Source organism: Nerophis ophidion, linkage group LG09, assembly GCF_033978795.1.
Source record: "Nerophis ophidion isolate RoL-2023_Sa linkage group LG09, RoL_Noph_v1.0, whole genome shotgun sequence".
Classification (NCBI taxonomy): domain Eukaryota; kingdom Metazoa; phylum Chordata; class Actinopteri; order Syngnathiformes; family Syngnathidae; genus Nerophis; species Nerophis ophidion.
Window position 1 is genome coordinate 38,371,417 of NC_084619.1, and position 13,767 is coordinate 38,385,183.

General features: G+C 43.4%; 1 protein-coding gene across 2 annotated transcripts in view; it reads left to right on the plus strand.

Moving 5' to 3' along the window:
- The first annotated feature begins 830 nt into the window (after window positions 1–830).
- Window positions 831–13,767, plus strand: part of slc1a4 (solute carrier family 1 member 4) — a 41,521-nt gene continuing 28,584 nt past the window's right edge. The window contains exon 1 of one of the 2 annotated variants that reach the window (XM_061910966.1): window positions 831–1,634. In XM_061910966.1, coding sequence (XP_061766950.1) covers window positions 1,126–1,634 — 509 coding nt within the window. In that variant the 5' untranslated portion in view covers window positions 831–1,125. The remainder of the gene's footprint in view (window positions 1,635–13,767) is intronic. The other variant, XM_061910967.1, reaches the window with a different exon arrangement.

The window sequence follows — 13,767 nt, forward strand, 5'->3', positions numbered from 1 at the left end:
TTCCCGGAAGAGTTAGTGCTGCAAGGGGTTCTGGGTATTTGTTCTATTGTGTTCATGTTGTGTTTCGGTGCTGTTGTTCTCCCGAATTGTGTTTGTCATTCTTGTCTGGTCAGGGTTCACAGTGTGGCGCATATTTGTAACAGTGTTGAAGTTGTTTATACAGCCACTCTCAGTGTGACCTGTATGGCTGTTGATCAAATATGAATTGCATTCACTTTTGTGTGTGTGTGTGTGTAAAAGCCGCATATACTATGTGACATATACTATGTATAGAGGAAAAGCAGACGTAACGACAGGTTGTGGAGAACGCTAAAGGCAGTGCCTTTAAGGCACGACCCCAAGATTGTTGTCCGGGGAGAAATTCAGGAGAATGGTTGCCCTGGGAAATTTTCAGGAGGGGAACTGAACTTCGGAAGTCTCCCTGGAAAATCAGGAGGGTTGGCAAGTATGAGTATAAGCGGTGAATGCGGTGTTACAGCGGCACTGCCGCTGTATAATACCGGCGGACCAGCTCTAATGTTAATTTGATATTGCCTCAAGGGCCAAATGAAATTACACAGCGGGCCAAATTTGGCCCGCGGGCCAGAGTTTGACACCCATGGGTTAGAGCGTCTGTCTCACAATACGAAGGTCCTGGGTTCGATTCTGCGCTCGAGATCTTTCTGTGTAGAATTTGCAAGTCCTCCCCGTGATTGCGTGGGTTCCCTCCGGGTACTCCGGCTTCCTCCCACCTCCAAAGACATGCACCTGGGGATAGGTTGATTGGCAACATTAAATTGGCCCTAGTGTGTGAATGTGAGTGTGAATGTTGTCTGTCTATCTGTGTTGGCCCTGCGATGAGGGGCGTCTTGTCCAGGGTGTACACCGCCTTCTGCCTGATTGTAGCAAAAAGGGAATAAGCGGCAGAAAATGGATGGATGGAAAATAGAAAAAAAAAATTGTGGACAATTAAAAAATATCGTACCGATTTGATACTGACACTAGTTCCGATATCGGTGTTGTCGATAGCTGGCTCGCCGTCACGCGGTCACGCCGGCTCCAGCCCTCGCGCGGGCGTCTCACTCAAGCCACGCGCTGCCCTGAGAGAACATTCTGGTCTTCGCTCTCGGACACTTTCTAACCAAAATGGAGAAAAAGAGCGAAATTAACGGCCACGCCACGTCTGCTACCGCCGAGCGGCCCTCGGAGAAAGGAGCCCACAGGAGCGCGAAGGAGATGGTGCTGGCGTTCCTGGGCAAGAACCTGCTGGTCCTCTTGACGGTTTCGGGGGTGGCGGTGGGCGTGGGGCTGGGCATGCTGGTCCGCCACATGGAGCTGACCAAGGCGCAGGTCACCTACTTCGCCTTTCCGGGCGAGATGCTGCTCCGCATGCTGAAGATGATCATCCTGCCTCTGGTGGTCTGCAGCCTGGTGTCCGGCGCCGCCAGCCTGGACACGCGCTCCCTGGGCAAGCTAGGCGGCATCGCGGTGGGCTACTTCCTGGGCACCACGCTCATCGCTTCAGGCATCGGCGTCGCCTTGGCGTTCATCATCAAGCCCGGCGTGGGCGCGGGCTCGCTCAACACCAACACGCTCGGTCTGGAGAGCATCAGCAACGATAAGGAGACCGCGGACTCCTTTCTGGACCTGGCCAGGTAAAAAACGCAACTATAAAAAACCCCCACATATTTTTCCCCCAAGCCAAATACTTTTACTTATTTTACATTTTTCTTTATTTCTTTTACCTTTATTTATACATTTCAACATTTACAAACAGACGAGAAACAATAATCAAAATAAGTACAAAAACAATACAAAACAGTGCCAGGGGGTTGTAAATTCAAAGTAACTAAAATAGAGTACTATATATATATATATATATATATATATATATATATATATATATATATATATATATATATATATATATATACAGGGCCTGAAAGGCATACTGAAACCCACTACTACCCACCACACAGTGATAGTTTATACATCAATGATGAAATATTAACATTGCAACACATGCTACATCGGCTTTTTTAGTTTTCTTAATTACAATTTTAAATTTCCTGGGAGTTTTGTCTTAGAAACGTCGAGTAATGATGACGTGTACGAGTGACGTCACAGGGTTTTAGGAAGTGTGAGCACTACGTACACACACAGGTAAAAGTCGTCTGCTTCAACTGCATAATTATACAGTATTTTAGAGATCTTTGTTGCTGAACCTTTTGCAATTTGTTCAATTAATATTGGAGAAGTCACAGTAGAAAGATGGAGTTGGGAAGCTTTAGCCTTTAGACACACAAACACACGGTGTTTCCTTGTTTAAAATTCCCGGAGGTGAAAATTTACTATGGATTACAGCGCGGTCAAGCAGACATGGATCCCAAACGAATGTCAAATAGCAGGTTTCGGTGAGAAAATTGTGTTTAAAAAGTCAGTTCTTACCGGATAAAAGCTGAGCTTGTGCCGTCCATAGCTGCCGTAGACTCCCCTGAGACACTGCGCGTCAACACCCGGCCGTGGACACACCCTTCCGACTATCAGGTACTATTTAACTCACTAAAAGACTAGCAACACAATAGAAAGATAAGGGATTTCCAAGGATTATCCTAGTAAATGTCTTTAAAAACATCGGAATCCGTCCCAATGCTATCGCGTTTTTGTTTTTTTTAACTCGATTTTTTTATCTTTTTTTCTAGTCCGTCGCTATCAATATCTTCAAAAACAAATCTTTCATCCTCGCTCAAATTAATGGGGAAATTGTCGTTTTCTCGGTCCGAATAACTGTTTTTGTTGGAGGCTCCCATTAACAACAATGTGAATATATGAGGAGCCATCAACATGTGACGTTATCGTCTGCGACTTCCGGTAAAGGCGAGGCTTTTTCAGGAAGTACCAAATTGGGCGAACTTTATCGTGGATGTTCTCTACTAAATCCTTTCAGCAAAAATATAGCAATATCGAGAAATTATCAAGTATGTAACATAGAATGGACCTGCTATTCCCGTTTAAATACGAAAATCTCATTTCAGTAGCTCTTGAAGTTAACTTTTTTGGCCACCAGCCACCGTGGCAGGTGGATTTTGAAATCCACCTGTCACAATTTTTTTTTACCAGCCAAAATTTTCTGTGCCTAAAATAAAAGGTGAATGACTCAGAAAATGCATAAGAATGTTTTTTTGAACTTTACAGTTGATCAATTGCAAGTGGCTTTTTGAGGACTCGTGGTCCTTAAAGGCCTACTGAAATGAGATGTTCTTATTTAAACGGGGATAGCAGGTCCATTCTATGTGTCATACTTGATCATTTCGCAATATTGCCATATTTTTGCTGAAAGGATTTAGTAGAGAACATCGACGATAAAGTTCGCAACTTTCGGTATTAAGAGAAATGCCCTGCCTCTACCGGAAGTCACAGACGATGACGTCACATGTTTGATGGCTCCTCACATATTCACACTGATTTTAATGGGAGCCTCCAACAAAGAGTGCTATTCAGACCGAGAAAACGACAAGTTCCCCATTGATTTGAGCGAGGATGAAAGATTCGTGTTTGAGGATATTGATAGCAAAGGACTAGGAAAAAAAACAAAAAAAAAGTTAAAAAAACAAAAATGCGATTGCATTGGGACGGATTCCGATGTTTTTAGACACATTTACTAGGATAATTCTGGGAAATCCCTTATCTTTCTATTGTGTTGCTAGTGTTTTAGTGAGTTTAATATTACCTGATAGTCAGAGGTGTGTCTCCATGGGTGTCTTGACGCGCAGTGTCTCAGGGGAGTCGACGGCAGCTATGGACGGCACAAGCTCAGCTTTTCTCTGGTAAGAAGCAACTTTTTACCACAATTTTCTCACCGAAACCTGCTGGTTAACATTCCGTCGTGATTCATGTTCGCTTGACCGCGCTGTGATCCATAGTAAAGTTTCACCTCCAGGAATTTTAAACAAGGAATCACCGTGTGTTTGTGTGGCTAAAGTTTAAAGCTTCCCATCTCCATCTTTCTACTTTGACTTGTCCAATATTAATTGAACAAATTGCAAAAGATTCAGCAACACAGCGCTCCAAAATACTGTGTAATTATGCCGTTAAAGCAGACGACTTTTAGCTGTGTGTGTGTGCAGCGCTCATATTTCCTTAAAACCCGTGTCATCTTGCGTACACGTCATCATTACACAACGTTTTCAAGACAAAACTCCCGGGAAATTTACAATTGTAATTTAGTAAACTAAAAAGGCCGTATTGGCATGTGTTGCAATGTTAATATTTCATCATTGATATATAAACTATCAGACTGCGTGGTGGGTTTCAGTAGGCCTTTAATTGCCTCTAACTTTAAGTTTTTCTCCCGATTACAAATGTGTTTGATTTCGCTTTCTCCGAGCCATACATACGGCAATCCTGACACTGCATCTCTTCTGTTGTGACGTAGACCAGCCAGTCGCAAACCTTGCCATCCCCGCTTACTTTCCACTTCGTATTAAAACGTCTTTTTTTTATTGTTTTTTTAAATTGTCCTCCTCATCCTCCTTTTGTTGGCCTGTTAAAGCCGGCGCCGGCCTCTTCACGCCAGCGATATGCCGCCACATTTTATGCTTTGAACGCATAATTACACAGTATTTTGGACATCTGTGTTGCTGAATCTTTTGCAATTTGTTCAATTAATAATGGAGAAGTCAAAGTAGAAAGATGGAGTTGGGAAGCTTTAGCCTTTAGCCACACAAACACACGGTGATTCCTTGTTTAAAATTCCCGGAGGTGAAGCTTTACTATGGATCAGAGCAGTCAAGCGAACATAGATCCCGACCAAATGTCAACCAGCAGTTTTCGGTGAGAAAATTGTGGTATAAAGTCGCCACTTACCGGAGATCAGCTGAGCTTGTGCCGTCCATACAGTTGCAGTCGACTTCCGTCAGACACTGGCCTCAAGACACCCGTGGACAAACCCCTCCCACTATCAGGTACTATTAAACTCACTAAAACACTAGCAACACAATAGAAAGATAAGAGATTTCCCAGAATTATCATAGTAAATGTGTCTAAAACATCTGAATCTGTCCCAATGCAATCGCGTTTTTTTTTTTAACCTGATATATATATTTTTTTCTAGTCCGTCGCTATCAATATCCTCAAACACAAATCTTTCATCCTCGCTCAAAAATAATGGGGAAATTGTCGTTTTCTCGGTCCGAATAGCTCTTTTTGTTGGTGGCTCCCGTTAAAAACAGTGTGAGGATGTGAGGAGCCCTCAACGGGTGACGTCATCGTCTGCGACTTCCGGTAAAGGCAGGTGTTTCTGTTAGCGAACAAAAGTTGCGAACTTTATTGTGGATGTTCTCTACTAAATCCTTTCAGCAAAAATATGGCAATACTGCGAAATGACTAAGTATGACACATAGAATGGACCTGCTATCCCAGTTGAAATAAGAAAATCTCATCTCAGTAGGCCTTTAATGTAGAGTTCTAAATCTTTATTAAAGGCACAAAAGACAGGTTGGGTATTGAGAAACTTACATTTATGAATATAAAACTTAGCCAATAGAATAATAAGGTTGCAAAGGTAAAATTACTTTTACTTCGTAAGTCGCCGAAGCTCAACGAGTGTCTGTTTGTGCGCTTGTTTGAGGGCATGTAAAGGTCAGAGGTCACACTGACTCAATAAAGAGCAGGTCAGTGCAGCCTTGCAGTGTGTGACAAAACCACGTGACCGTTTTGAACACTTCTCAATATTTGAACTCTTTAGGACAGGTGTGTCAAACTCATTTTAGATGGGGGGGGGGCGACATGGAGAAAATTCTACTCCCGAGTGGACCGGACTGGTGAAATCACAGCCCTATAACTTAAAAATGAAGCCAACTTCGGATTGTTTTCTTTGTTTAAAAATAGAACAAGCACATTCAGAAAATGTACGAATCATAATGTTTTTTTCTTACACTTACGGCTAATAGTATTCTATCTTTATTTGTCTTACTTGGCTCTAGTGCAGGGGTCAAGAACCTTCTTGGCTGAGAGCCATGAAAGCCAAATATTTTAAAATGTATTTCCGTGAGAGCCGTATAATAACTTTTTTTAACACTGAATACAACTAAATGCATTAATTTTTAAGTAAGACCAACATTTTTAGGGTATAATACGTCTCCCATTATTTTTAATAACATTAAAAATTAATTCTGAAGCAGAACCAATAATAAAATACTTGTTGAACAGGTGCGGTAAAAAAACGGATGAATGGATAAAGATGCATGAGAATGTTTTGTATTTTGAACGTTATTTTTAACACTGCAATTACCAGCGGAATTATTCATTACTGACCCTGTTAAGTAATGTCAGGTAAGATTTATCTGGGAGCCAGATGCAGTCATCAAAAGAGCCACAACTGGCTCTAGAGCCATATGTTCCCTACCCCTGCTCTAGTGTGTGAATGTGAGTGTGAATGATGTCTGTCTATCTGTGTTGGCCCTGTGATGAGGTGGCGACTTGTCCGGGGTGATAGGCTCCAGCGATCCCCCGCGACCCCAAAAGGGACAAGCGGTAGGAAATGGATGGATGGATGGATTTATACTTTCTGAATAAATTATGTAATCATGTTCATCAGGCAACTCATTGGTGTTAATTTTCAATCTATCAGGATTAAAAAAAAGATCAAAATCAAATTACAGGATTATATTTATGTAGTTTGCTCATTTTCTTCGACTGGTGCACTAACATCATGTGATTTATTTTTTTACATAGGTACAAATAATTGCTATCCCAACATCTAGTGGACACACTTAGAACAGCAGTTTCTTTCAAGCAAACCCATCCCGTTGGCTGAATAAAACCTTTTTGCGGGCCTGAGTTGGTCCCCAGGCCTTACGTTTGACACCCCTGCTTTAGGCAATGTACTCACAAAAAAAAACTGCAAAAGTCAAGAAATAGCAATAAGGTGTAGCTTTAGCAAGACAGAGGCTGTTTTTTCTTTTGTAGGGATGATTCTAATTTACTGTATATCTAAAACATATGATGAATGTATTGAATGTATATATTGAACACGAACATCACTGCTATTTTCTCACTCATGTTGAAAAATAAACTGCACAAACAGAATCACAGGTGGTTAATTAGTGTCTTTTCTATAAAAATATTTATTGACATGAATTTTTTGCGTTTGAATTTTGTGAGCTGAATTATTTTACATTAAATTGTGCTGAAAATGTAATTGAAAGTTTTTTTAATTCAGTGTTCAACATTTGAGTGTAAAAAATTGTGTATAAACATTGAGTGTTTAAAAATTGAGTGTAACAAAAATTGAGTGTTTTTGACTTGACTGTAACAAAAATTTAGTGTAAAAAAATAGTGTATAAACATTGAGTGTAACAAAAATTGGGTGTTACAAAATTGAGTGTAACAAAAATTGGGTGTTACAAAATTGAGTGTAACAAAATTTGACTGTTTAAACAATGAGTGTTACAAAAAGTGTATAAAAATTGAGTGTAACAAAAATTGAGTGTATAAACATTGAGTGTAACAAAAATTGAGTCTATAAACATTGAGTGTTAAAACATTGAGTGTAACAAAAAATTTGTGTATAAACATTGAGTGTTTGGAAATTGAGTGTAACAAAAATTGAATGTAAAAAATTTAGTAGTAAAAAATTCAATGTCAAAGAATTTGCTGTTTCAAAAAGCAGCACCCACTTCTGGTAAATTAAGACCGAAGCAATCGATTCTGTCTCAGAACCAGCCACTGAGGTGTCAAGTTTCAAGTCACGTGACATGGGTCTTGCAAAACAGCATAAAAAGGCAGTTAACTGGGCCACCTGGGCATAATACAACATAATAACATGCATACATAATTAGCTGATTATGTTCCAACTAGTGTTGTCCCAATACCAATATTTTGGTACCTGTACCAAAATGTATTTCGATACTTTTCGGTACTTTTCTAAATAAAGTGGACCACAAAAAATTGCGATATTGGCTTCATTTGAACAAAAAAATATTATAGTACATTAAACATACTGTATGTTTGTTATTTTGTCCTTAAACAAAATAGTGAACATACAAGACAACTTCCATCCATCCATTTTCTTACAACTTGTCTTTTAGTAATAAGTAAGCAAACAAAGGCTCGTAATTTAGTCTTCTGACATATGCAGTAACATATTGTGTCATTTATCATTCATTTATTTTGTCAGCATTATTAAGGACAAGTGGTAAACAATTGATTATTAATCTACTTGTTAGTATCTGCTTGCTTTCTCTTTTAAGATGTTCTATCCACACTTCTATTAAAATATAATAATCACTTATTCTTCTGTTGTTTGATACTTGACATTAGTTTTGGATGATACCAAAAATTTAGGTATCAATCTGATACCAAGTAGTAACAAGTACCAAGCACCGGTACTTTTTAGAGGTGGTATAGTACCGATTATGATTCATTAGTATCGCGGTACTATACCAATACTGGTATACCGTACAACCCTAGTTCCAATTATCGAAAAGATTCAAATGGTTAAAATCAGCACTTTTGAGTGACATCGATACAAAGTTTTACTTCATGCAGACCAGGCATGAACAGAGTGGGGGGAGAAAGAGATATTATATTGAAAAAGTAGATAATTTTTACCCTTGGCGTTTATGTTTCGCCGTGTTTGTTGCATCTCTGTTGTTTTTGTTTGATTATGAAATATGTCAATCAAGAAAGTGGTCTGCAATAAAGGAGCAACCTTCATTTATTCTCAATATTCATTTTTTATTGTTCATAGTCAGTATTGTAAATCCCACATTGTATATTTTTATGTACATTATGACTGTCTTATAGTTCAGTAGAAAAACTAAAGTTTGTTTTTTGAGAGGGTTTGTTTAGTTGAAAAAGACACTCAGAATGTACATAAAATAATAGTAGAATGTGGGCTTTACAGTACTAACAATGAAGAATAAAACACTGAATATTTAAAATTTATGATTGTTGCTCCTCCATTGGAGACAACCTCCTTGATCGACATCTTTTATAACGGAGCAAAAACAACAAAGATGAAACAAACACGACAAAACAAAAACATAAAGGTTAAAAAACCTCCACTTCCTCGATATAATATCACTGTGCTGCAGAATTTTGTTGTACAAATCTGCCTCTGTCTGATAGTCGCTATCAGGCTTTTTAAACAAGCCTCGCCCACCCAGTTCATTCCTGGTCTGCATGAAGTAGAACTTTGTATCAATGTCCCTCAAAAGTGCTAATTCTAATCAATGGAATCCTTTCTACAGTTTGAATACATCCAGCAGTCCACATTGAAATGTTAATTATACTGTATTATGCCCAGGTGGCCCAGTTAACTGCTTTTTTTTATGCTCATTTGCGAGACCTGTGTCATGCGACTTGAAACTTGACACCTCATTAGGTAGTTCTGAGACAGGACGGATTGCTTCAGTCTTAATTTACCAGAAGTGAGTCTTGCCTTTTGAAGCAACACATTTTTTGACACTGAATTTTTTAACACTGAATATTTTCACACTGAATTTTAAAACCCTTAATTTTTTTTACAATGAAAATGTCAGCATAATTTAATGTAAATAAATTATTTTGCAAAATTAAAACACAAAATATTCAGTTACATAACTTCAGTGTCAAAATATAACTTTTGTAATACAGACACAAATTAACCTTCATTTACAGGTCACAACATTAGGTACACATGCCCACTCTCAGATCGCTACAGAGCTGTGACAAAAAAGCTGCTTTTCCCAACATTTGCATATTGCATATATCGTTGACATTTGAACCGATGCGGTCGGGATGGGCGATAGGGCTGAAAACTGTATTATGTACACGTTTCTTTTAAATGTTGGTTGACATTGATAAATATCGATATTTTTTATGACCTATGGGAAATATGGAACAGAAGACAAATACATAAATGTTAACTTTTTAAAAAAAAAAACGTAATCTTCCTCTGATTATAATCCCCTCGACCATCAAAGTCGAAAGGAAAGCAAATGTTTACAAAACAAAGGAACACACAATCAAAGTAAACAGTGTAAGCTTCTTTACTCACAAGTACCACAGATGCACGCTGGAAACGAGTGGGTCAGGTTTTGACAGGTTTTAATCTCACACGTTTGTTCCAAACTCAATCTCTGCTCATCGACTTTTCAGTCTCTCCACAAGCCACCTCCTCTGCTGCACGATCACTGTTAAAAAGACAACAGATGATTAGGTTAACGCGTACCACCTGCGACATCTAATCACCTGCCAGCTGCGTCTCGCCGTCCTGCCCGTGCCACGCCCCCGTCTGAGGGTGCGCTGTCTCCAGCCACCCAGACGGGGTCGCTAATCTTCATACCTCCAGTGTGCTAATCACAACCTCCCTCCACATACCTCCACCGCCAGACTTAGGCCGGGCACCGTCTGGCCGCACTTACTCCCCCCCCCGGCCTGAGCGCGGGACAGGAAGTCCGCCACGACCATCTGTGCTCCCGGCCTATGGATCACTCTGAAATTGTTGGGTTGTAAAGCGAGATACCACCGGGTGATCCGCGCGTTGGCAACTTTCATGCGGTGGAGCCACTGGAGGGGCTTGTGGTCCGAGCAGAGGCTGAATGGGCGTCCCAGCAGATAGTACCGGAGGGCACCGACCGCCCACGGGATGGCGAGGCACTCCCTCTCCACCGTGCTGTATCTGACCTCCCTTTCAGACAATTTCTTGCTGATATACAGGACCGGATGGTCGGTGCCCCCCCGCTACTGAGATAAAACGGCTTCCAGTCCTCTGCCCGATGCATCCGCCTGCAAACAAAATGGGATAGAAAAATCAGGCATGTGCAGTACCGGCTCCTCGCAAAGTGCTTTCCTTACCTTCTCGAATGCCTGCTGGCACTGCTCCGTACATTGGACCAGATCTGGGGCACATTTCCGGGTGAGGTCAGTTAGTGGGCTGTTCAGGTCTGCAAACCGGGGGACAAACCTCCGGTAGTAGCCCACCAGCCCCAAAAACTGCCTCACCTCCTTTTTTGTCTTCGGAGTCGGGCAGGTCGCAACTGCTACGGTTTTATCTATCTGAGGCCGCACCTGGCCTTCCCCCAAGTGGTACCCCAGATACTGTACCTCCCTTTGGCCAACCGCGCACTTCGCCGGGTTGGCGGTGAGCCCTGCCCGCCTCAGGGACTCGAGTACCGCTCCCACTCTCTGCATATGCTCCGCCCAGCTGTTCCCCTGGATGATGACATCATCCAGAAAGGCGGCGGCATATGCAGCGTGTGGTCGCAGCACCCGGTCCATGAGTCTCTGAAATGTGGCGGGCGCACCCAACAAGCCGAACGGAAGGGTCACAAATTGGTATAATCCTTCCGGAGTGGAGAATGCCGTTTTTTCCTTGGACTCTGGAGACAAAGGAATCTGCCAGTAGCCCTTAGTCAAATCCAATGTCGTAAAAAAACGAGCAGTGCCCAACCGGTCCAGGAGCTCGTCGACCCGGGGCATTGGATAGGCGTCAAAACGTGACACATCATTCACCTTGCGGTAGTCTACACAGAACCGTACAGACCCATCTTTCTTCCCTACCAGAACTATGGGGCTACACCATGCACTGTGGGACTCTTCTATCACTCCCAATTCCAACATGGCTTTTAATTCTTCCCAAACTACTTTGCGCTTGTGTTCAGGTAGCCTATAGGGCCGAGACCTCACAGCCACGCCCGTGCTGGTCTCTATGTGATGCTGGGTGAGAGTCGTGCGGCCCGGCAGGGGAGAGAACACGTCAGCAAAATGTTGCTGCAACTTGGCCACGTCTGCTTTCTGGGACAGCGTAAGATGATTATCACAGCGGAGAGGGGGGGGGCCGGGGAGAGGGGTGAACCTCCGGCCCCAGCTCCTCGCTCTCCGCTATCGCCGTCACCATGGAGATGGGCTCCGCTTCCCTCCACCCTTTTAGTAGGTTAAGGTGGTATATTTGTGTGGCCCCACCCCGGTCAGACCGCCTGACCTCATAATCCACGTCACCCACTCGTCGTGTGACCACGAAGCGTCCTTGCCACTTGGCGAGTAATTTGGAGCTGGATGTTGGGAGTAACACAAGTACTTTCTCTCCCGGTGAAAATCGTCCAAGTTGCGCTCCCCTGTTATACAGGCGCTGTTGACGTTCTTGAGCTTGGAGCAAATTCTCACGTGACAAGTGCCCTAATGTGTGCAGTTTTGCTCTCAAGTCCATGACGTACTGAATTAAATTTTTACTGGGGCTTGGACCTCCCTCCCAGCTTTCTTTAACTAGGTCCAATACCCCCCGCGGCTTCCTGCCGAACAATAGTTCAAATGGAGAAAATCCTGTTGAGGCCTGGGGAACCTCCCGCACTGCAAATAACAGGGGATCCAACCATTTATGCCAATTTGGTTTGTCCTCGTGTACGAACTTCCGGATCATGGATTTCAAAGTTCTATTCATCCGCTTCACCAACCCATCTGTCTGTGGGTGGTAGACGCTAGTCCGAATAGACTTGATCCCCAATAAACCGTACAGCTCCTTTAACGTGCGTGACATAAAGGACGTGCCCTGGTCAGTTTGAATCTCTTTCGGGATTCCAACTCGGGAGATAATTTGAAACAGTGCCTGCACGACACTTTTTGCAGAGATGGAGTGCAGTGGCACTGCTTCGGGATAGCGCGTTGCATAACCCACCAGGACTAGTGCAAAGCGATATCCCTGGGTGCTCGGGTGAAATGGCCCGACGAGGTCCATGCCAATTCGTTCAAACGGGACCTCTATGAGTGGTAATGGCCTCAAAGGTGCTCTAGGGGTGGCCGCAGGGTTGACTAGTTGACAGTCCGGGCATGCCGCGCACCACCGGCGCACGTCTGCCCGAATGCCTGGCCAATAGAACCGGGCCATTATCCGATTGTTTTATCATATGGGTTAAAATGTGCCGCCTGGATAAATCATTTCCCGACGGCTTTTTGGTACCAACAATTGGGTAATTTCCTCACCTGTCTGAGTGTCACGGCTCACTCTGTATAGTCTGTCCCTAATCAATACAAAATGAGGGAAATCCCGCGTTATCCCCGGGCGAACCCACTGCCCATCAATTGCAATCACTTGGTCCCAGGTCTCGCGCAGAGTGTCATCTCGAGACTGCTCGAGTGGAAAATCATCCGTGGGGCGCCATTGGGGCACCGGGGAAACCTCCTGGGAAGTCCCCGCCGGCCCCCCTTACCCCTCCCCCTCGGCCACGTCGGATAACCTCGCGTCGCTGATGAGAACAGCGCGGGTATCCCCTTTCCCTACCGTCCGTGAACGCACCCCTGCACACTGCTTCATTAACCCCTTAAATCCCGGCCAATTTGTTCCCAAGATTAAGGGGTGCGCTAGGCGCGCACTTACTGCCACCTTACCACTATGTTTTTCCCCCCTGAACAAAATTTTCACCGGCACAATGGGATACGTGTGAATATCCCCATGCACACATTTAACTTGCACCCGTGTAACCTTACTCAATATCCCGGGTCGAACCAGGTTTTGGCGAATCATGGATTGTTCACAACCCGAATCCACCATCGCCCGGTGTATACTCCCTTGTATCCTTACCGGTACATAGTATGACTCTCCCGGTCCCGGGGAGGAGGCTGGAGGGTCGACCACCTGGATCACCTGCCCCACCTCTATCGCTGGACACTCCCGTTGCAGGTGACCTAGCCGTCCGCACCTCCAGCACACCTGCCCCGGCATTCGAGGTGCTTTTTGCGGGGGACACGCAGTGTCTGCTGCGGCCGGGCCCTGCGGAGGAGAAAACATATTCATGTTTCGTGGCCTTG